The sequence below is a fragment of the Prunus avium genome, chromosome 6 (genome assembly GCF_965620075.1).
Source record: "Prunus avium chromosome 6, drPruAviu1.hap1.1, whole genome shotgun sequence".
In the NCBI taxonomy this organism is placed as follows: Eukaryota; Viridiplantae; Streptophyta; class Magnoliopsida; order Rosales; family Rosaceae; genus Prunus; species Prunus avium.
Window position 1 is genome coordinate 38,594,785 of NC_142289.1, and position 24,004 is coordinate 38,618,788.

Consider the following 24,004-nt stretch of genomic DNA (forward strand, 5'->3'; position numbering starts at 1 on the left):
TAAAGGAGAAAGAAACAGCTAACAATATATAATATGCACAGCAAGAAAACACGAAAAAGATAAATAAAATTTGCTCAAATTCTAGTACAACAATACTCTTCTTTTTTTCTTTTTTTTTGCAGAACCTCGAGACGGTATGAGAATAATTTTTATTAAAAGATAAATAAAAATCGCTCTTAGGTATGAAAGAGAATGTCAATCAACATACCTATACAACTCGAGCTTCATTCTTCATCGAATCATTGAGAAAGAATTGGTAAAGCCACGAAGTTTTTTCCGTCAAGTTAGAGTTCAGACACTTTTTTTTTTTTTTTTTGGTTTAGAGTTCAATATATAAGTGTGTCTTTTTTGTGTTGGGCTAAGGGCTCGTTTGGTACACAGGACTGTTTTGGCATGGACTATGCTTAGGGACTGTCTTGGCTTGGCTTGGCTTGGTCTAAGTTGGATAACACTTATCATGCGTTTGGTGTATGCTTGGACTAGGACTAGATTTTTTTTTTTTTTTTCAAAACTATCTATGTATATGTATATATGTATAAATACATGTATTATGTATGTGTACATATGTATTTTATAATATATGTGACATGTATGTGTATATACATGTATATATGTATATTATAAATAATATAAACATATGTATGTATATATATATATATGTACACATACATGTAAAATACATATATATATATATATATATATATATGTATATATATATATATATATGTATCTATTATACCCATGTATATATGTATATTATATATAATATATATATATATATATACATACATTATACATATATAATATATGTGTATATAGGTGTATATATGTATATTATAATATATACATGGGTATAATACATACATATATATATGTATTTTATAATATATATATATATACATGTATATTACAATATATATATATATATATATAATACATATATAATGTATATGTGTATATGTGTATATATGTGTGTATATGTATACTATAATACATACATGGGTATAATATATATACACATATATGTATATATACGTATATATATATATATATGTATTATAATATATAATATATAATATATATTACATATATACACGTATGCTATTATTATAATATTAATATGTATATGTGTATATGGGTATATTATAATAATAATATACATGTATATATGTATATGTATATTATATATATTATATATGTATATATATACATATATACATATATGATATATTTATGTGTATATTCATGTATATATGTACATTATAGTATATGTGTAAGTAAGTTTAATAATAATAATATATGTTATTAATTTTACAATATAATATATACATTTTATACATTGGTGAGCATTGGGACTAGCTAATCCTCCATTTCCACATGGGATTAGTAGTCCCCTCCTAAGGAGGTGTTTTTGGTGAGCCCGATATTAGCAATCCCATCTAAGACTAGGATTAGATAAAACAAACATGGTACTAAATTTAGTCCAAGCCAGTCCAAGCCAATCCTGTGTACCAAACGAGCCCAATGTCTTAATTGGGCTCACATAATATATATTTTATATTTTATAGAGTAGCATAGTATGTATATATAAATACCATTAAAAATGAGATTCACTGATTGCTGAGTAACAGGTTTTCTCTCCCTGGGAAAGAAAACCCTAGGCTTGGAGTTTTAGCCGCCACCCCCCTTTGGGGGAGGGTGACCTCCTTTTGCTCTCCCCCTCCCCTCTCACCCTCCCCTCTCCTCTCGCCCCTCTCTCCTCCCTTTTCTTTGTTTCACACCATCTTCTTCCCTCCCTCCCTGACTTTTCTTCTTCACCCATTTTCTTTTGCTGTGACCTTGGCCCTTTCTTTTCTTTTTGCAGGGAGTGTGTGGTTGGGTGTGGGTGGCTCCCTTGTTTCTGCTCCTATTTTGGATCTCCTGTGTCCGGAGGTTGCCTCTGTCTTTCAGTGGCTTGGGTGATTTATCCCCTGTGTTGCCGGTGGTTTTGTTTTACTCTGTTTGTTTTCTTTTGCAGATTTTAGTTTTGTTTCAGGCTGGAATAGCTCTGGAATTCGCTTCTATCTGTGATTTGGTGGCAAACGAGTGACCAAGCGTGCTGTGCGATCCTCTTCAGCCTTTTGTGCTGCTTGTCTTCATCCCGTTTGGGGTGATCGATCAAGATTCTCTTCAAGTTTTTACTTGTAAGAGCCTGGTTCTTCTGGTTGTTCCTACAGCTGTCTGCACGGTGGTGGCTCAGTTTTTGGTGCTCCTGTCTAGATCTACTCAGATCTATTCATCCCCGGGGGCTGCCCTTCGGCCTGGTCGTTGTGGGTGATCTCTGCTCTACCTGGAGCTGCTTGAGCTTGCTGTGCGGATCTTTGGCTTTGCAATTTTCTTGTTGTTTTTTATGCTTCAACTCATTTTGAGTGTGTTGCTTGTTGCTGTCTCTTACTTGTATTTTACTAGTGAGGGTTTAAGTTACTTTGCTTTTGTAGTTTGGGTGCCTAGGCGTCTGGTTTTCGGCGTTTAGTGTTCTATGCCGGATTTTTCCTGGCTCGCGGTCTTTTTACCGATCGTTCTCTGGCCTTCTGTGGCCATGATTGGAGTTCCCGAAGTTACCGGTGTCCTCCCCCTTTGGACGACTGTCCACACTAGTTCTCTCTGGCCTCCTGTGGCCATGACTGGAGGTCCCAATGTTACCGGTGTCCTCCCCCTCTGGACTACTGTCCACCTTTGTATCAACCCTAAATGGGTATCGGTCTCTGTTATTGCTATGGCCCTTTCGGCTCTTGTACTGTTCTTTACGGCCTCTGTACTGGCCTTTTTGGCTAACGGCCTCTGTGCCTGATCAATGAATGCAATATATCGCTAAGTTTCAAAAACAAAAAAAAAAAAAATACCATTAAAAATGTCTTTTGGTCCGAAAGAAAAATTAAATCCATGGTTTTGGGTGAAACAGGTTTCGTACAACAAAATAAAAACAGCACAGCATCAATGGCTCCATTTAAGCGTATTTTATTATTCTTCCACCATGCATATTTTAGGCAAATCGAAATTGACAAACATCTTTGTCTTGTGAGATGCATTGCGCTTTTCTTCAAATTGGTATGGAGTCATTCTACGGGAGGACCTTATATATGGCCCTTAGTTGAGGTCTTATTTCTTAATCATTGAATCAAGCTAACCAATTTGATCAAACGATTAATCAACTTAATCCAACGGTTAAGACATAAGCCTCACCATATGGCCCGTACTGTAGCCCAAATGTCCACCCATAATTCATGTGGGAATTTGGCTTTTTTATCTTTTGTTTTTATATAGTTTTTCAACATTCAACAAACACTTTTAAAAGAAGGCAATACCAAAACTTCCAAATTTTATTTTTCATAACAAAATTTTATTAAAAATTGCAGACAACCTGTCCCGATGCATACAATACATAACCTATAAATTACACGAGCATATTTCTTCTTCGAGAAAATTCAGTATGGGAAGCTTAACATTAATGTAAACTTACCATCAGCATACTGTCACGCGAAAAACAAGATATCCCTGTTTTCTTGGTACATCTTTAGTCCCTGTTATACACATTCCAACTGCATCAAGCGTACTGAAGGGGAAGAGCATATCAGCAGGAGGCTTTGGTTTTGGCTTTGGATCAAATTGACTCGTCGGATTCATCAGAGTCGCTTCTATCAGGCTCCCCAGCATTTGTAGCAGCCTCAGTAACATCAGGTTGCGACACAGGTTCTTCTTCCACAGGCTTTTTGCTTGCATTACGATCACTTCCATCTCCATCCTTCTCTTGCTCAGCTGCTTCAACATGTGACCTACTCAATTAAGGAATAAGCAAGCAAAACATACCATGCAGAACTTTACACTTCTGGTACAAATCTAGGGTGTTACAATAAAGCAACAATGCTGAGACCATCATTCACATATTGGAAAAAATTTCCTCCATTTACAGAATGTGCCACATGTTTTGTAACCTAATGAATATGAGAACTGACCAAAAATATATATATATATATATATATATATATATATATAAATATATACAAGGAAAAAGGGGAAGAAGAAAACAGTGTTATTTCCGCATTTTGCACAAAATGATAACGAGATATTAATGAAACACAACATATGAGGATATCAATATTATCAGCTGGCCCACCAGCACTAATGTTCAGTAGATCTTCCTCAACACGCCGGACAAGCTCAGGCTGTAAAATGCAAGAAAATCGCAATCAGCAAAACATACAGATGTGAATGACATCATAATAAGATAGCTGCATTGCCAGCCAAATCCCTTCTCTTATGTCAGGAAGGCCCGTTCATCCCATAAAACTTATTTTTCAATTGACATTGTTTCCAAAGTCTAAAACCAGAGGATGACATCTCACAACCGTCTGTCCAAGATACATTTCTTAGTATTTGGTATAACGTGCATTTATTACTTCTGAGAACCAAGGAGACTGGATTTCTTCTTTCCTTACGAAATATATTTATAGCATTACCAAATAAAATATTCCAATGTAAAGAGGCTAATGATACATTTAGATCAGGCTCCCTCCGAAATCTTCGCTTTCGAGCATCCCTCATTGGGGGTGTAAGACCATGCCTGTACTCCACTGTATCTGGAGCCGCATCACTCGAATCTCTAACCATAATCATCTGCTAAACCACAAAAGTTCATGTAAATGCCTTAGAAACGAATCCCTCATATATTTAACTGTTTCAACATTGATATACAGCACCCACCTGACCAATATCTGCAGTCTTAATTAACACACCATCATCATATGTTTTGAAGGACTCCACAACACAAGGAAGATCCAACAGCGATGCAGGGAAACGGTCATTTCCAACGACAAATGTGCCAGTCCTGCCATCCTCTGCAAGATATTTCAAGTTTACAACCGAACCATTTGTTGAAACAGGGGAAGCGAAGTTTTAAAAAAGGATGCAATTCGTTGTTGTTACTTCCTCACTAGTTGGCTAGTTGCGCCATGTCCAACAAACATACTAGAAACCATAATTAATCATGCGACGGATTGAAAAAGAAGCTACAAGCACATTAAGTAGGCAAAAGATTGAATAGTTATCAAAAGTGGGTAAAACCAAGTGAAGATGTTGTCTTTCTTCATGCAACATGAGGTATCTATGGCATATGGGTAGGCCATGAGTGCGGAGAATGAACTTAATTCTATTCTACTTTTACGCACATGTCAAAGTACCATAACTAAAAAAGGCCCTCAGGACTATGATCCTATACCACAAGACAGGTTATATTGGCAACATCAAACATACCAAATGGCTGTCAAATGCCACCACTACAACAAGACAACTAAAGAAAGCTTCAAACTGACATAACATGCTTCTTGGCAAACCTTAGTCTGACATAACATGATCTTTTCACTTGAGCAATTCGTATCCATTCCAAAGACCAAACCAATTGCTATAACATCAAACCCCCCAAGACAATCCAACAAAATACCCAACTCCAATTCATAAGCAAAATCACCAAATTCCAACCATCACTCTTAAAATCATTAAGCCGCCATAACCCTTGAATTAAATATTATAATTACACCTCATTGGCCCTCATCAACAAACCAACACAAAAAGTGAGCATTTTTCCTCTTTCTTAGAGAGGTTTCTGCCATTTTGTGATGAAAATAACAGAAAATTGTGACTAATTCTAAGACACTGTCAATACAAAAAGTAGGTTTCTTCTTCTGACCTTCGAATGACAAATCCAACGACTTGTCGTCAGTAGAAGCATTTTCGCCCAAAAGGCGGTCTAATCGCTCTGCAACGGAAGGTGGAACTCTGAGTACGAACTGCTCCTCCATCACTACAAAAGTGCGGCACCGTTTTATTACCACAAATTACAACACACACAAAAAAATGATCCTAAACATTGAACACGAAAATACAACGCCAACTTCTCAGACGTCCATGTCGCGGAAGAACAACAAACAGAAAAGAAAAACCCTAAATACAAACCAAAATGTGTAATAAATTCAAAAATTTAATCCTAAATGTAATCTAAGTTCGGTGTCTGAGAGATTACCTGAGAGAAAATCAAGCTGCGAGAGAAACTGGCATCGCTAAAGAAATAGTAGTGGATTTTGGGGCCTATCTTCGATATTACATGTGGTATTATGTGACAGGGTTTGTTCAGAGCTTATTTTGGTCCGCGTCACACGAGATTACGCGGAACTTATATATGCAAATGCAAGTGGAATTAGCAGAACATCTTGTCTTGTGACATAGATTGGGCTTTTTCTTCTAGTTGGGTTCTCTCTTTGGATTGTGCACTATGGGCTCCTTATGGTAGTTTAGGCTTTAGAAGTAACTTTAATGGGCTGTATTGGCACTTTGTTGAATACTTGGCCTCGTGGATTTTGTTAGTTTTTTTTTTTTTCCTTCAATACAAGCGATAGTCTAAACTAGAAGGGAATGACAATTTCTCACACACTACCAAGGTGTGATGGGCGTTCAAACCTAAGACCACTAGTATGCAAGACAATGGAAATTTTGCAAGTTTTAATTGGATGGGTTTTGTGTGAAAAGTTAAAAGGCATGGCAATGATCGTTCGTCAAGTGTTTCTACTAAATGATGAGTACAGACCAGGCAACAAAGATGGAAGAGGCAGTAGAAAGAAAGAGTTGATGAAAGCGTGCTCTGCCGCCTCCTCCTCCTCCATTGTCCCTCACCGGAGCTGTCTCCTCCTTCCATTTCAATCCGTTTCAATACCAAAGCATAAATCTATCTGCAGTGTATGGGTTTGGTAGAGTGTAAAAGGCATGAAGCAAAAAGTTGTTATCGTGCAAAACTTTTGGGTCATTTACCGATTGCAAAAGCTGAGAGCCTTATTAAAACTTGAAGCCATAATCAAGGCAACTCATCTCTCATCAACCAAGCCAAGGGGTGGAAGAAAAGAGAGGTTAACACCAGCGACAATGGAGGCTTTGGCTGAACCTGAAACTCAATCATCATATTTTTTTACAATTGAAACTTGATATTAGTCTACCCAATCTGTTCTAACTTCTTTTCGCCCAAAAAAGTAATTAACCATTCTAAACAATTCGAGGCTCCTGCGCCCCAAATAATCACTCAAAACGAAAGTGAAACGATATGCGAATACTTGGCCTTTCTGAGTTAACCAACTTAAATAAAAATAACAATTGTTTCAAGTTTGACAATGAATGGCAACTAAGCTTATTCCTGTCCAATCAGTACCAGAAGATCCCGTGCAAATCGGAGAAATCTACAGTTTCCAAGAAGGCTTTGTATTCATTTCAGTCAGCAACCAAAATATTACAAAAGCCCTAGATATCCGTAACTCCTTTGTTTAAAAGGAGGAAGAAATGGCAGGAACAGAAGAACCTCTCAACACTATAACCCCACAAACCGGGTTGAAACGAACATGCCTATGAGATACACAAAGATGCGGCCGAAACGAAACCCTCTCCCTCTCCCACTACATATTCTACAACCCATCCAAAATCACAAGCCAGAGTATGTAAAAAGCGTACAGAAAATTTTAAAAGACAAAGTAATCCCTACTCTGTTAGTAATTTTTAATCGACACCTACCAACATTACACAAACCTCTATTCCTGTGGCGCCAAATACCAAACATAAGTCCCCCCCTCCCTCAAAACATTGATGAGCACTTCCGACAGTATAAAGCATTTGATGGCTTAAACCAAACATTACAAAAACAAAAATATGACGACCTTATAAAGAAGGAAGAAGTCTGCAGCCATTACCTAGAGACACTGTAACTGCTTTCAAGAGTTAGTGGTTAGTCCCATGCACTGGTCATCCCAGGACCACCATATCCTCCACCTCCACTATAACCACCAGAAGAACCCCCATATCCACCACTGCTGCCTCCGCCATAGTAATCAGAACCACCCCTACTGAAAGAGGTATCCCTTCGGAAGTCACGGCCACCAAACCGACCTCCCCCAGAACGACGGTTCCTCCCACCACCAAAAGAAGATCGAGCTGCGTACCGGGACAGCCAAGCAGGTACTTCTTGATTTGATTCTTGCATCAAATCTGCTAAAGACCTAGCAAGGGATGAATTGTTCTCATTAAAGAAGGCAGTAGCTAAACCAGATTTCCCAGCTCGTCCAGTACGACCAATGCGGTGGACATAATCATCAATGTCATTTGGAAGATCAAAGTTGACAACATGTGCAACATGAGGAATGTCAAGCCCACGTGCAGCCACATCAGTAGCCACCAAAATTGGAGTGTTGCCGCTCTTAAATGACCTCAATGCTTGTTCTCTTTCCTGTAGACAAGTACAAATAAATAAAAGGTAGGATTTAAACACTAAAACAGCATACCGTCATACATGACCTCAAGCACATGGTATAAGATCCATTCCAAAGTCTCAAATTTGATTATACAAAAGCACAGTTCAGACATCAAGCCCAGTAGCGTATGCATGATAACAGCTTTTGTACACCACTTTATCACTAAATTCAAATATCAACATAAAAGAGGAAGAAAGCATCTCCATCACAACCCAGTACAAACCTATTAGAAAGTCAACACAAATCCCAAATCTAGACTCATGACCTATGCAAATACAAAACCTTAACAAGCCCATGGAAAGCCATATCACCCACACCCAGCATCAGCAAGCAGTGAAAGATGATATTCCAAAACGGCAATTCACACTCACATGACCTTAAACAAGCAGTCCTTGTTTCTCTACTTGTTATGCACCTTGCTATTCTTCAGCTTGTAGGAGATATAGCTAACATGCTATTTCATGTTCACTAGACTCTAAATCCCCTACCAATTCCCACCAACCCAACATTCCCAAACATGAACAATCTGCTAACTCAAAAAGTCTGAGTGAGCATATCCGCATTTGTTCAACTATTAACAAAAAAAAGTATCCCACCATATTATCAGGGTGTACCTTGATGGCACCAATTACCCAGCCACACCACTGTAACTTCCCTTAAAAATTAAAGATGCAGCCCGGCATGATAGAAACCAGATAGATAAAACCAACTAACCTGCTGTGATCTGTCACCATGAATAGTAGTTGCAGGAAAACCATTCATACACAACCAGTGTTCCAGTGAATCGGCTCCCTTCTTTGTCTCCACAAAAACTAATGTCAGAGCTTGCTACAAAACCAACAATGGGCGATCGAGTGAGGGGAGGGAGGGGATCAAGAATCACACAAATAAAAATAATACAATTGAGAATAGTTTTCACAATAAAAATTATTGGAAAATTTGGGTAATATGACAACCCCCGAAACCTATTTAAAAGAAGTTTATTCTATGAGAATACCTTGCCCTGTACGCCATTGGCCCTCTGTGCATGAAGAAGGTCCATAAGGTGACTTCTTTTATCAGACTCATGAACAAATTCCACTCTTTGGACAATCAAATCAGTACTAGAACCCACCCTTCCAACTGCCAGAAAGATGTACTTTGCAAGAAAATCAGAGGCCAGTCTCTGCATGTAAAACAGAACTATCACATTAAACAACACATTAGAGTTTTCAGCACACGCAAACACAGGATAGAAGAAATAGGAACCAAAAAATAATCATCTTTTATACTGTTATTTGATACTCCTGGTTGGAAACATGTCTGTACAAAAGCTAGTGGAGACAACACTTTGATAAAAGTCTGCCGTCTATAAACTTATTCCCACAAAAGAAAAATTACCTGTATTTCCTTTGGAAAAGTGGCACTGAACAGCATAGTCTGTCGTGCACCTGGTGGAGGCATGTCCATTTGTTCCACAATTTTCCTTATTTGTGGTTCAAAACCCATATCCAGCATTCGATCAGCCTCATCTAGGGCTAAATACCTAATCATTTGCAATGAAACTCTAGCTCTCTCCAGCAAATCCACCAATCTTCCAGGAGTTGCCACAAGAATATCAACACCTCTTTCAAGTTCCCGCAGCTGTCCAAAAATACTTAAATCAAAATCTGCCGTGTATCTCAAAAATAACATGCCGGTAAAGTAAATGAGGAAATTTAGACAAAATAAGATGTAAGCGGCGTAACAACTTGCAGGACTAAGTATGTAGACTCATATGCCATACATGTGTGTACATCATGTATCTCACGCCAACAAACTTTCAATTAGTCTCACCATCTCAAAAAGAAGATGCTGAGAATAATTTAGCAGTCATTACACGGATGAACTTAATGAAATACAATTGGACAGAAAATATCCTAAACCAAACTATGCACCGTTCATATAATACCAAGATAACAGCACCAAACATCTAAAATGCAAACTACATTGGCAATCATGTTAATAATTTATCAGCTAAACTTAAGAATTATGCTTATAGAGTACATCCACCAATACACAAAAAGTGAAACAAACTTTCACTTTAGTTACTAAAGTTCCATACGAGATTGCAAGCTAGAGCACAGGGTTTTCTAAAACTGTAAAGTTCATGAGTTGGACGAAATAAACACAACTCTCACATTGAGTCTCTAGCAATATAAAGTCATCAATTACAGAACACTAGATGAGGACAAAGCGAAGACAACAGGGAAAAAGGAAAGCATGAAAAAACCTGTTGGTTAATTGGTGCTCCTCCATAGGCAACAACCACCCTAACACCTGTTTGATATGAAAATTTCCTAGCTTCCTCATGAATCTGAAACACGAAGAAAAACTTTCAATTCTTATCACATGGACAGCCAGAAACTGTGAAGACACGATAGATAAGTTACTAAAACATACTTGAATAGAAAGCTCCCTAGTAGGAGATAAAATGAGAGCAAGTGGATAAACTGTATGTGCACCACGGGGCGGTCTCTGTGCAGGTTGTCCCGTCATAATTCCACTGATGATTGGGAAACAGAAAGCAGCCGTCTTTCCAGAACCAGTTTGGGCACATGCCATCAAGTCCCGGCCCGCAAGGGAGATGGGAATAGCATGACGCTGCACAGGTGTTGGTTTCACATATTTGCACCTCTGAATATTTTTATTAAGTGCATCACCCAAGTCAATATCTGCAAATGTATTCACAGGGGTCGGAACATTATCACCACTTGTCTCAACCGGAATATCTTCATATGCATCGAAGTTAATACCACTGTTCTCTTGCTCACTAAATGGCTGCTCTGTTTCTTCCTCTTCTCCAAAGGGGTTCACTTCTCGCACCCTCCCATCCCAACCACCACTTCTGCTGCCCCATCCACCACCGTGACCACCATTGCCACCATAGCCAGGTCCAGATCGAATATTGTCATTTCTGGGACCACCCCAGCGAGATCCGCTGAACCCACCTCGATCATTGGCAGGCGGGCCAGTATAGGCTGGAGCAGGTGGGTCGGCTGAAGGAGGACGGTTACGCAGATGTGGGGGGACATAGGTGGATCGAGTAGGAGCAGCAGCCGTGCCAGCAACAGCATTGCTAGCGGAAGAGCCAGAAGTTACATTCTCAGCTGCAGAATTTGCAGCCAAATCTGCCCATGAAGTTCGCATAGTCGATACAACTAGGACAAAATTATCACTCCAACAGCCTTCAAAAAACAGATATAACCCTCGAAACCAATTTCAAAATTCTCGACAATTGAACCCCAGAAATTTCAATTGCAATCCCAATGAAAATCCAAATCAGCGCAAAAAATAAAACCCTGAAAAAACAAAAACATGTAAACAAATTAACTATACATAATCATCAATCAGGCCTCAAAACCGCAACAATGCATAATCATCAATTCAGAAAGGAACAAGGCAACAGCAGCAACATAAACAACAATGCACACTAAGTCACAAAATAAAAAATTAAAAGCCAGAGTGACAAAGAAAACCCATTTCACCCCTCAAACCAATAACTAAATCTTCCCTCACTTTCTCTTCTTTTCTGATGTACATATATATTCCCAGCAAGCAGACAGAACCTAATCAAATAAATGGAAGAAGAACAATCCCCGATCTATAATGCAACGAAAAAGCATAACCATAGACTCGACGCTAATGCAAGACAGAAGATTAGCATGCAAAGTAGAGAGAAAGAGCGAAACAGGAGAGACCTGTACGGATGAACAAACCTGTAGCAGTAGAGGACGTGACGGAGGTTAGAAGAAGAAGAAAAAGATCTGAGAAACCCTAATGTTTTGTTGGTGCACGCAGACAAGAGGCAGCGCTTTAAGCCCAACAAAAATATCTTTTCTTTTCTTCAAAGCCAAAGCCGTTCCCTTCTCTCTCCTTCTAAATTTTTTAATTTTAAAATAAATCTTTTATTACTATTTTGTGCGGTTTTTTTTTTTGGAGGAGGAGGAGGAGGAGTTTTTCTTTGTTTTGGTTTTAAAAGAATTTGAATTTTGCAGGAAAAGAAAAAGAAAAAGAAAAAACATGTGAGAAAGAAAAGAAGGGTAAAGTCGAAATCCCAAAAATATTGCGGCTGGCGTGCTGTTACAAGTTACAACGAGCGGTCTTAATATTCTCTCTATCTATCTCATACCGAATATCTATCTATGCATTCTATTTTCATCCACCCCAAATTACGGTAACTTGCCTGAGTTACTGCGCCGTAAATTCTTAGTGAATCTTTAATTACATGGGAAATTATATATAAGCCTTTGTAATTCCAAATATCAAACCAAATTCAAAGTCAATTTGGATAAGTATTTGGGGCTAACATGAGGTGTGAAAACAGTGGGATAATGAATTAGGATTAGAATATGTGTAGCGTTCTTTTGATAAAAATGCAATATAATTTTATTAGACCAATAGGAAAAAAGAGTACAAAGGATGAAGGAGCCATCCCAACAACAATATGGCACACTTCGGTAAAAACTTCCCCAATGACTTGAGCTAGTCGAAAAGCTGAAACGATATGGAGGGAATCACTCTCGAAAATAACTTTTATATAACCTCTTTCTATCGCCATAGTTTCCCCGAATCTAGTCTGATGACATCAAACACATAACTGTTCGTTAACCAACACAACTCTCATAAAGAGACTAAGACCACTCATCAAACTCAACTAAGTTTATGGAATTATGAGAGAAGAAAAAAAACACAGACAACTCATAGAGTTTCTGGACTTTATTGACCAAAAAAGACCAAGACTAAAATCTAAAACAACACCGACAAAAGGAAGAACAAACACCGTTAATCTTCCTCTGAGACATGACATAGAGAGCATCACCTAGTCACTCACTCCATGGCCCCAATGTGCCAATCAACAGTATATCTATCGTGACCAAGCAACAACACCTCAAAGACCAACCTCGCAAGATGAGGCACATTCAAAGCTAACCCATATTCGTTGCATGGACAATATATTTGCCAAAGGAAGACTATATCGGCATAGATATGCCAAAAGTCGGAGAACTTCGAGAATCCGAGGGGAGAACTTCGAGGATCTGAGGAGAAAACCCCCTCAGATATGAAGCTTTCTCTCTCTCTCTGGAATATGTGCAACATTTGATTCCATCTCATGTAAGCAACATAAAATAACCATTTAGATTATTGTTGAATGAAACTAAGACATCTTCAATTATAAAAATAAAAAGTCATTTGTTTCATAATTAACAACATGTTTCAAAACCCATATAATCATTTCCAAGCAGCTAGATTGTGTTGTTAGTATTTCTAATATTTGAAAACGTGTATAAGGATAAATATGAAATTGTTTTTGAAACTTCATGCATTGTGAAAAATATAGTTGGCACTAGTATACGAGTGCATGTCTTAGAGTTCGAGTCTCAATCTCAAGGTCTCGGGTAAATGATATAGGGCTCTTGGATTTGACGTCCTTAATTTGAGTCACGATTTTTCAATTTAGTTTTGAATCTCAAGTCAAATGTAGGGATCGTCATAAGAGTTAGTGAACCAATTGATTCAATTTTTAGTGAAAAATAAGTGATTCTTTTAATTGACTCATACCAAATCGGACTGACTTGTTTGTTTGGCTATAGTTTAAATTCTTTGGGTTCCCTTAATATCAAACTGACCTTAAACTTGTACCATGTGTATTCCTTGTGACATTTTCCTCCCAAACCCTAACACTAGCATACTTATATAATCATTTTCTCAAACCATGGTTTATGGTGTGTGTCATGGGTCTAGTAAATTTGGAGTTCAAGTTTCATACTAAGATCTTGGGTCTCGAATTAACATATCAAGATGGATCTTAAGCATGGCAAAAGTAAAATCAACCTAGGGCTATAGTCTCTTGTTTACATCATAAGTTTAGGTTGAGGTCCTATGTTGGGATCATATGTTAGAATTTTGAGTCTTACATTCTTGGGAAATGCAAAAACTTAGGTATACAATACTTATAACTCCAGCGTAGAACTTTGGATATTGTAGAAAGCACAATTCTTTGAATAGTTTAGAATCATGTAACAAAACGTAGTTTTTTTTAATCTACCATACACTTTTTTTCTTATATTTGCTGGATTTTATTAATTTAAAAATGTTAAAAAGAAAAACTATTTTTGAATCACTTACCCAATGGTAGGGAAATGTAATACTCAATACCTTTGCAATTGTGTGAGCTAAAATTTAATTTAGTTACACCAACTATATAAAAGAGAATAATTGTAAATAGTATTGAAAGTAAATGTCAAAACAAACCATATATATATAGTAATTTTTAACTTAAATTAAAAAAGTATGATGTGGAATGCCTCGAACCCAAACCTACACCTATTATAGGGCACTTATGACTCGATTAGGCTTGGATATTCACATAACTCGACCTAGGGCTTTACAATTAAGTTTTTCAATCTTGGGTTCGCACGACGTAATTGGACCTAACCTAGAGCTATCTCAGCGAAATTTCGTCAAAATGAAAATATATCAACGACTTTTGTCACGATAGACCTACCCCATTGAACTTTTTATATCCCGATGAACTTTGACATCTTGGCAAATGTGTGTCCCAATAGATCTTTCCTGGTGAAATATTTTTGGGGATTTCGACAACAAACCACTTGTTAAAATCTACCTTAATACGTAGTCAACTAACTAGGGTTATGTCTGGTTACGTTGTACTAACACTATACTGAGGTCGAAACCCTAATCATAAATCCCAAGGTCGAGTTATGGGAGTATCCAAGCCTAATCGAGTCATAAGTGCCCTATAATAGGCTTATGGTTACGGTTCGAGGCTTGAGAACGATTTTGGAACAAGTTCAAAAGCTAGGGTTTTTGGTTCGAGACTTGGATTTAGGGTTTGGAGGCTAAAATCCATTTTTGGTATAATAAAAAACTTATAAACCTATTATAGGGCCATTAAGATTTGATTAGGCTTGGATACTCACGTAACTCGATCTAGGACTTTATGATTAAGGTTTCGATCTCAATCTTGGGTTAGTAGGATGTAACCGGACCTAACCTAGACCTGTTGCGATGAATTTTCGTTGCGGCCGTGGGGGGGGGGGGGGGGTGGTTAGGGTTCGAGGCTTGAGAACAACTTTGGAACAAGTTCGGAAACTAGGGTTTTTGGTTCGAGACTCAGATTTAGGGTTTGGAGGCTAAAATCCAATTTTGGAATACTAAAATTAAAATAAAAATATTTTTGGGTACTTAAAATAATTTTATAGGATTTTTAAATAATCGAAACTATTTTTAAAATAACTTTGGAAATGAAAACTAATTTTTCAAGTGCACAAAATAATTCAAAATAATTAATTATTAATTATTAAGTAATTTATGAAACTAATTAAATATTTAAATACTAATTAATCACTAAAGAAATAAAAACTAAAAGCTAATTACTAATTATATTAATGAAATAAAACTAAGATATTACTTAATTAAAAATATTAAGTAATTAGCTATACAAACGAAAATTAAAGTCCACACATTTAAAATAAATAAATAAATCATATTTATTAAGTATTTTATGAAATTAATAATGTCAATTTACAACAAATACTTTTTTTAAAGCTAATTTTCCCCTAAACCATACAAAACTTGTCAATACATGTTAATTTTTTTGTTTGTTGACACAAATGATAATCTAAATTACTCTCAATTAGTCAATCTATTCCACTATAAGGTTCCTAACAATTCCATTCAAGAAACTATGAAGAATTTGGTTTTTTTATTTTTTGCACAAGTGATAGTGTAAATTATTATAATTTACAAAAATAAGGACTCAAAGTTGGGTGTAATGAGACCGACACACTACTTTAGCCAACCAACCTAACTCACATCGATAATGTGTGTGATGATTTAAGTTGTTTTGTTTCGATGACTAGGGCACCGTTCGTATTTTTTTATTTATGCGAGGCACCTTTTGTATTTTGGAGTTTAAAGTTGTTTTGTTTCGATGACTAGGCACCCTTTGTAATTTGGTTGGATTGAAAGTTTGAATATGAGTGTTGATTTGTTATTATTTGTTGAAGGGTTAATGACCTAAATGGGAGAAATTTTTAAATGTTCCAGGTACATCACGTGTCTGGTGTACCATCCAATAAACATATAACATGTGAAATTATTATCCAACTTACTGCATTTCTTTTTATGACATGTGGCGGACTGCATTGGAAATATTTCATATGTCTTCCGTCTATTGAATGGTACACTAGCCACGTGGTGTACCGGGAACACCCAAAAATTACTCCCTAAATGATCCCCAAACTATTGCCCCAGTATCATTTTGGTCCACAAACTAAAATTTTCAATTCAAACGTCCTTAAACTTTTTATTTTGTACCAAGATGGTCCATTCGTTATAGATTTCGTGACTTCTGATCACGTGATGGCCACACGACTGAGTTTTGAAGGGTATATACAACTTTTTGAGAAGTTAACACAAAACTCCCGAGTTATTGATTTCAATGGTCCCCCAACTATTGCTCAAGTATCATTTTGGTCCCCAAAACTCCCATTTTCTTCTTCTTCCTCCTCCCTCCCAACTGCCACTAAATTGTTGCAAGATTCACTGTTAGCAATTCGGCAAGTTTAGGCTTTATGTCGTTTTGGTGCTCAAGATGCGCCGAATCCCTCAATCCCCATCCCCCGTAGCTCCCCAACCCCAACCCCAACCCCTCGGCACCAGTCACCTCCTTCAACCTTTCGCCGCCTCACTGTTGGACGAAGCTGTGGTTCCAATGGTGCTCAGGAGGATACTCACCTAAAAATACAGTTTTGTCCTTGGATTTCACGGAATAATAAACAGACTTTGACGAATGGACCATCTTGGTACAAAAACAAAAAATTTAAGGACGTTTGAATTGAAAATTTTAGTCGATGAACCAAAATGATATTGGAGCAATAATTTGGGGACCATTTATGTCATTAACCCTTTGTTGAAAAAACATCTTACACTCGCGTTGATCCACAATCTTAAATAACACCACACAAATAAACCTTGTCTCTCTCACGCACCCTTCAAACCCACCCAATCAAAACTCCCACACGCTCGGCGGGGCAAAGCCCATGCATTGGTCCAATCATCCCACGCGCGTAGCACATCTACAATCCCATTTATCGTTTTAAACTCCCAAGACCAAAATATAAATATAAATATAAATATAAATTAAATCCAAAAAGAGAGTGCCAGAGAGTGAAAAAAGAAAAAGAAAGAAAAATTCAAAAGAACTAAAAAGCCTTGGTTTCTCCACCACCGCTCTCTCTCTCTCTCTCTCTCTCTCTCTGGGAAGTTCGAAGAAGAAAACGAAGAAGAAGAAGAAGAGGAGAAATCTAGGGTTTTCTACAGATCCAGGGTTTGGGATTCGGAGGGCATCTTGATCTGTGAAAAACGGTGCGTTTCCAGGAAGAGGAAGTGAAGGAGGAACAGGATGGATGCGGTCCCTTCGAACTCACATGGGAACCTGGATGAGCAGATTGCCCAGCTCATGCAGTGCAAGCCCTTGTCCGAACCAGAGGTACCTCCGTTATTGCTATTCACTATATTCATCATTTCAGTCCGTTGCCATTTCTGTTCTTTTCTTTCTTTCTATATATATATATATATATATATATATTGATTTGAATGTTATTGTGCGGGGATTTTGTGCTAAATTTTGGAAAATGAGACGGATCGGATTCTGAAATGTTAAGGCTTGAGTGGGCCAGATCGAGAAATCTCGTGCATTTCTTTGTTTGCAACTTTGGGCGTGATCTTTGAATTTAGCTCAACTAGGGTTCTCTTGGGACCGATCTAGGGCTGTGATTCCTTATATCTTGGGGATCCATTGGAGGTTTTGCTTATTCACTGATATGTATTTTCCCTAATATAAGATTTGCTACCGAAATGGATAGTCTAAAGAAATGGATGAAATTCTTGGTCGCACTGATTTATTCTGCTGTTAGACTTGGGTTCTTTGTCGGCAATGTGGGTCAGATCCCCTTTCCCGTGATAGCGTTTCAGCACATGGGTTCATGAACAGGAAAATAAAAATTGAGTGTCAAGGCCTTCAAATCCGAATCTTTCAACAGATTTAGAAACCTTTACGGATTTATGATTAACAAAGGCTTCTTGGAGTGCAATATGCTGAGTATGGTTTTGGCTAAATGGTTACAGTGTTTGTTACATAAAATATTGTAACAAATTGTTCAGGAGCTATAATGACATCTTCCTCATTTCAGAAACTACTGAGATCAATTGTTTTAAACCTCCTAAGTTTCTATTGCATACTTGGAGGAAAAGCTATACACCTTTGCTAGATAATGTACATGCTATTTGTATTTTTTTTCTGCTTTTAGTTAGGAATTTTAAAGTAATATATCTATGCATCCATGCATATAACCATTGATTTACCCAGTTTTCTTGGGGAGGGAGGAAGGGAGGGCTGTGTGGGTATATGCTTGCATAGATTGTTGGATTGCTTCTTGGATTTCAGAACATTGGCTATTTTTCATGTTACACCAGTCTTATTTGCTTTATTTGTTAGTGTGTGATGACAGTGATACCATCTTCATGAGGACTGCCTATTACTTTCAGGAGCTTATATCTGTTTTAATGTCATGCACATGTTTTGTAAGTTTGGATAAAGATAATTTTCACCACCCTCCATTAGATTAGATTGTTTATATTTAAGCTTTCATTTTTGGTTTTGCCGGAGCATTGTGATAGTTATCTTAGTGGACAACAATTCTCTTTATTGCTTGCTCAGTTGTCCAGCTTAATATTTGTTGAAAGACCTTATCTTATTATTGTGTTTTTGGAGTTTCTTTAAGCATATAGGCCTCTTCATCCTTCAATGTTCTAAAGTAATTGTCAACTTGATTTGTTTAATATAGGTAAGGGGGCTCTGTGAGAAGGCCAAGGAGATATTAATGGAAGAAAGCAATGTCCAGGTGGGCCTTTTAGTGAATTCATTAATTTTAATTCCATGTGTATAATTTCCCTGAAGAATATTGATTAATATTGTTAACTTATGCATTAAGTTGCTTAAATCATGCACGTAACAAGTCACAAGTACATTTTGTTCGGGGGTTTGATATGAGAGATACCCTTATGTGTTGTTATCAAGGTTTGCATGAATAGCAAGTAAATGGTGAGAACGGGGTTTTGGTGAGGAGGAGTTATACTTGTCCTTTGATGGTGAGTTTGTTAAGGAAAGAAAGGGAGGAATTTGGAGGGAGAGATTCAAAAGCTGAACAGTTTTGGAATAAAAGGTTTTAATTAATTTTATTGATGTGAATCCTTAGCAGAATAGTTAGGTTTTATTTGTTATAATAAAAGGGTATTGTGTTAAAGATAACTGTATTTCCTTTCTTTCTTTTCTCTCTTTTGCATTTTGGCGGTTCATTCACATCTTTCTTTTTATTACATCATACAGGTTTTGAGCTTATAATAATATTGACATGTTTTGAGGTACAAATAATCATTTTGGTTTTTATGTGTTGCAGCCTGTGAAAAGCCCTGTAACTATTTGTGGTGATATTCATGGACAATTCCATGATCTTGCGGAGCTTTTCCGCATTGGAGGAAAGGTATTTGTTCTGATTTGAGCTATTTAGTTCTACTTAATGTAAGTTCTGGACTTTTTAATGGAAGTGTTATGATTTTAAGAATCATATGTTCTGTAATTTCTGTACGTATGAGTTTGTAATGATATATTTTGTGATTAGTCTATTTCATTGACTCTAAAAGTGTTTATGAGGTTCACTGAGAAGCAGTGAATCAAGTGTAAGTGTAAGCGTGAGGGATAATCAGCCTTGTATTGTTATCTGACTGATCTTTATGTGTGATGTTTTCTGTTTGTAGTGTCCAGATACGAATTATTTGTTTATGGGAGATTATGTGGATCGTGGCTATTATTCAGTTGAAACAGTGACAGTAAGTATTAGTGTTTTTATTTCTGCTTTTTATCATTCAATAAGTTTAGTTGTAATTTTGGGGTTCTCCTCATGTTGGCACTAACATATGAAGATATTTTGGAAACTCTTGGACAAGAATTTGGTTAAATTTTTGTGGTTTTGTTCACTATAACAAATTAAATTACAGTTATTAAGACCTTCAAATTTTACTTTAGGAGAGTTGGATATATGTTGAGCATGAGCTATGTGTTGCGTTAGTAGCCTTATACTTCAGAGCTTCCTGGATTCCAAGTTTGAACATGTCAAGATCATTGTCCTCCATTTTGGTTTGTATGGTTTAAAACTTGACAGAAGGTTGGGTCGGATAGAAAAATACTCCAAACCTGTTTTGTCTCGATCTATGAACACCCTAGTTTATATGTTTCAGGGGGACTGGAAAAGTGTGTAATACATATAAAGACAATGAGACTGGACTTGAATTGGATTGCACTTAAGAAACATAATGTTCTTATAATGGGAATTTCCATTTTCAACGATGTGTCATCTTGCTTTTTCACATCTGTTTATGTCTATCATAACTTCTTTATCTTTTTATTCAGCTCTTGGTTGCCTTGAAGGTGCGTTATCCTCAACGTATTACTATCCTAAGAGGAAATCATGAAAGCCGTCAGGTATACTTTCTCTTCTGTCTCTTTTTCTCTCCCTGCATTAAATATGGCATTATTGTTCATATCAGTTTGGTAGGATTTACATGCTTGGTTTTTAATTTATCAAAATAGGATTCTCATTTTCCGAAGGGAACTGTGCATGTTGATTATGGCTTTATGTTTCCCCATGCAGATTACTCAAGTTTATGGTTTTTATGATGAGTGCCTACGGAAGTGAGTTTCTTAACATCTCTTGTTTTGTGGGGTCAATTTTGATACAATTGAGATATTTGTATGGTTTGTGACTTCTCCAAGGACTCTGTTTTCCATTCGCCTAGGTTCAGGTCTAAAAAGTATATACATGTAAAGGTGTTCTTTTTCATGTACTTTTGTTTGGAAAATTTTCATTATACTTTAGAAGTCAGTGTGGATTAAGGGAAGCAAAACTTAAATTATTTTATGACGAGATTGCCCTTTAGTTTTTAACCAAGGGTTGTTTCAGTGACTGGTAAGCCCTGTTTTGTGTATGTATATGCAGGCACGTAGTATATATACCGGTGAACTCATCTTCATATAGTATGTTCATAGCTGAAATTGCTATCATGCTAATTTGTGCTCTCTAGCCTTTCTGTGCTTCTTTTCATTTCCATAATCAACCATATATCATATTGTTCACTTATCATATTCGCATTTATGGGCTGGCTTTTCAGTATGCTTATTATTGATTTCTTCATGATCATACTCTTTTACTGATTCAGGTGTATCGTGTCAAGTTGAATATACTTGAAAGTTATTAAAACTCTATAATATGAATCAGTTTTTGCAGTGTATGAATTCAATAATATTTTAGATGTACATTACCTTAAAAAAATTTAACTTACTGTTGCTCCGGATTAATCTCTTATGCCTTTGAAGTTGACTGTTGATCAGTCAACTAGTGTGCATTTTTCTGCTTCACACTTCCCTTGTCCTTCTCAATTGTATGTATCTTATTTGTCAAGCTTGTGAAGGTAACCCGTTCTTCTTCTATTTGCAGGTATGGTAATGCCAATGTTTGGAAGATCTTTACAGATTTATTTGACTATTTCCCTCTGACAGCATTGGTTAGTATAGTTATACATGACATATTTATGACGCTTAAATGGTCAATGTAGGTCAGTTGTTTAGGTTAGCAGTACACAACCGTGAACATTCTTGTTATTTTTATTGGTTGAAGATTTTCATTTTTGGGTGAAACCTTCTATTTCATTGCTACCAGTTCAATTGCAAGAGTCCCTCTAATGCATTTTCTAATTTCTTACCTTTGTCAACCATGTTGCAACATCAGCTTGAGTGCAAACTGCTATTACTTTTACCACAACTTGTCACGTTGAACTACTTTGCATCTTTTGTGCCATATTTTGTATATCACCAAATCTAGCCTGTGACACAACCCTTAATAATGTGGCCGTAGCTGTTGTAGGCGTTAGTCGCTTTGCAATGGTCGAAAATTACTTTGCAATGGTTAGAAGTTGATTTTATTTGTTTGCGGTCTGGTTTCTTTGCATGTTGCTGAATTTGAAAGCTTATACTTCACAATTTAATTTATCAACAACTTGTTAGAATGATTTATGTATATGTAGAGTTTTACCCCCAATCTATTGGCAACCATGTTGATAATTAGGCTACGTTTGCCATCTATTCTTGTACACAATAATTTTATTTTTTATACTGTTAAGAAGTTAAGGAAATCGTTCATTATATATTTTTTGTTGATAAACTTAGGTGCGGGTAAATAGTTTAATTAGTTTCCCATATATTGACATATTTTCTTTTATTTGGTTAAAGGTTGAATCTGAAATTTTCTGCCTGCATGGTGGACTGTCTCCATCCATTGAAACCCTTGATAATATACGTAATTTTGACCGTGTACAAGAGGTTCCTCACGAGGGTCCCATGTGCGATCTTCTATGGTCTGACCCTGATGATCGCTGTGGTTGGGGTATCTCTCCCAGGGGTGCTGGATATACTTTTGGCCAGGTAGTTTATCTGCTCATTTTTTTCCTTATTGGGGTTGATGGTTTGAAATTCAGTTGACCGGCCCTCTACAGTCCCGCCGGACTTTGCTGATCTGCTTCCTTTTGTCGCTTTAACAGGACATATCTGAGCAGTTCAATCACACAAATAACTTAAAGTTGATTGCTAGAGCACATCAGCTGGTCATGGAAGGATATAACTGGGGTCATGTGAGTATTTTACCCTAATTTTGTGGTTGTATTGGCTGATGGTTTATTTTGAGAAGGAAAGTTTGTGTAATTAGTTTGTTTATTTTATGGCAGGAACAAAAAGTCGTCACTATATTTAGTGCACCCAACTATTGTTATCGCTGTGGAAATATGGCATCCATCCTTGAAGTCGATGACTGCAAAGGTCACACATTCATTCAGGTTAGTCCCTCTTTTCTCCCTCCCCTCTCTGCCCCCTATCCACACTCACAAACTCTGACACTAGAATATAAATGATATGTTATAATTTATAGAATGATTAAACATTGGGGTTGATGTATTACAGTTTGAGCCAGCTCCAAGGAGGGGAGAGCCAGATGTGACCCGAAGAACACCTGATTACTTCCTATAAAGAAACTGCCAAATCAGTTGCTGAATTACCTGCTGTGGTTGCCTGGTAGAAGGTTTATGTATCGAGGGCTCTAGTTAACTCTAAGATTATAGTTTCACAATAGTGGTGGTCGGTTGCGGAAAATCGTGTAAGATTGGCAGGTGAGGGTTCCTTGGATTGTGCTCGAGTCTCTGCAAAAGGAAGCATCCGAGGTGGCGACACTGTTGCAGCATATGTACCATTTCCAGCAAACAATGTGGCATCGTCTGTTCTGATTTTTCTTCTCTACTTTTTTTTTTAAAAAAAAATTAATTTTTCTGTAGAAGGATGGTATTTTTGGGGGTTGGTGATCTGTAGAGGGATGATGAGCTCACTTCCTATAATGGGTGCTTTTATTATTTTTTCCCCTTAGTAATGAATACAATGTTCTCCAATAGGTTTATTTTTTAATTTTAATTTTTTTTCCCATAGTCTAATTCAATTTATAGTCTGGCAGTTTTCTCCCATTTTTCTCTTTCACACAAACCAT

At 36.9% G+C, this 24,004-nt stretch overlaps 3 protein-coding genes across 4 annotated transcripts; 1 reads left to right on the plus strand and 2 right to left on the minus strand.

The window, feature by feature from the left end:
- Nucleotides 1-3,350: 3,350 nt before the first annotated feature.
- TAF7 (TBP-associated factor 7) lies at nucleotides 3,351-6,210 on the minus strand. Of its 2 annotated transcripts, none has more exons than XM_088254787.1 (6): nucleotides 6,056-6,210; nucleotides 5,723-5,836; nucleotides 4,741-4,874; nucleotides 4,534-4,656; nucleotides 4,131-4,202; nucleotides 3,351-3,805 (listed from the first exon to the last, which is right to left on the minus strand). In XM_088254787.1, exons 2-6 carry the CDS (start codon nucleotides 5,832-5,834, stop codon nucleotides 3,641-3,643), a joined length of 606 nt encoding a protein of 201 aa, XP_088110913.1. In that variant the 5' UTR covers nucleotides 5,835-5,836; nucleotides 6,056-6,210; the 3' UTR covers nucleotides 3,351-3,640. The 2 variants fall into 2 exon arrangements, with proteins under 2 accessions (XP_088110913.1, XP_088110914.1); XM_088254788.1 differs by having other exon boundaries at nucleotides 4,534-4,653; nucleotides 6,056-6,209.
- A 1,052-nt stretch (nucleotides 6,211-7,262) lies between these two features.
- Nucleotides 7,263-12,214, minus strand: LOC110762981 (DEAD-box ATP-dependent RNA helicase 37). The gene is made up of 7 exons (XM_021965715.2): nucleotides 12,056-12,214; nucleotides 10,740-11,638; nucleotides 10,570-10,653; nucleotides 9,699-9,941; nucleotides 9,316-9,483; nucleotides 9,033-9,146; nucleotides 7,263-8,293 (listed from the first exon to the last, which is right to left on the minus strand). The coding sequence occupies exons 2-7, from the start codon at nucleotides 11,484-11,486 to the stop codon at nucleotides 7,796-7,798; spliced, it is 1,854 nt and encodes a 617-aa protein (XP_021821407.1). The 5' UTR covers nucleotides 11,487-11,638; nucleotides 12,056-12,214; the 3' UTR covers nucleotides 7,263-7,795.
- Nucleotides 12,215-17,513: 5,299 nt separating this feature from the next.
- On the plus strand, nucleotides 17,514-23,945 carry LOC110762974 (serine/threonine-protein phosphatase PP2A-2 catalytic subunit). Its single transcript, XM_021965704.2, has 11 exons — nucleotides 17,514-17,853; nucleotides 19,211-19,267; nucleotides 19,823-19,906; nucleotides 20,181-20,252; nucleotides 20,833-20,904; nucleotides 21,074-21,114; nucleotides 21,917-21,983; nucleotides 22,708-22,899; nucleotides 23,016-23,105; nucleotides 23,199-23,306; nucleotides 23,431-23,945. Exons 1-11 carry the CDS (start codon nucleotides 17,767-17,769, stop codon nucleotides 23,494-23,496), a joined length of 936 nt encoding a protein of 311 aa, XP_021821396.1. The 5' UTR covers nucleotides 17,514-17,766; the 3' UTR covers nucleotides 23,497-23,945.
- Nucleotides 23,946-24,004: the final 59 nt, after the last annotated feature.

What these genes read in the sequence shown, in the direction of transcription:
- TAF7 (XM_088254787.1), bottom strand. Translation starts at nt 5,834, where the DNA reads ATGGAGGAGCAGTTCGTACTCAGAGTTCCACCTTCCGTTGCAGAGCGA. An exon ending in AGACTGCAGATATTGGTCAG is followed by an intron (nt 4,657 to 4,740) that starts GTGGGTGCTGTA and finishes TTTGTGGTTTAG; the next exon opens with CAGATGATTATGGTTAGAGA. An exon ending in GGCCAGCTGATAATATTGAT is followed by an intron (nt 3,806 to 4,130) that starts ATCCTCATATGT and finishes AGTAGGTCACAT; the next exon opens with GTTGAAGCAGCTGAGCAAGA.
- LOC110762981 (XM_021965715.2), bottom strand. Translation starts at nt 11,486, where the DNA reads ATGCGAACTTCATGGGCAGATTTGGCTGCAAATTCTGCAGCTGAGAAT. An exon ending in CCAATGGCGTACAGGGCAAG is followed by an intron (nt 9,147 to 9,315) that starts GTATTCTCATAG and finishes TTGGTTTTGTAG; the next exon opens with CAAGCTCTGACATTAGTTTT. An exon ending in ATGGTGACAGATCACAGCAG is followed by an intron (nt 8,294 to 9,032) that starts GTTAGTTGGTTT and finishes ACTTGTCTACAG; the next exon opens with GAAAGAGAACAAGCATTGAG.
- LOC110762974 (XM_021965704.2), top strand. Translation starts at nt 17,767, where the DNA reads ATGGATGCGGTCCCTTCGAACTCACATGGGAACCTGGATGAGCAGATT. An exon ending in ATTCAGTTGAAACAGTGACA is followed by an intron (nt 20,253 to 20,832) that starts GTAAGTATTAGT and finishes CTTTTTATTCAG; the next exon opens with CTCTTGGTTGCCTTGAAGGT. An exon ending in CTGGATATACTTTTGGCCAG is followed by an intron (nt 22,900 to 23,015) that starts GTAGTTTATCTG and finishes TCGCTTTAACAG; the next exon opens with GACATATCTGAGCAGTTCAA.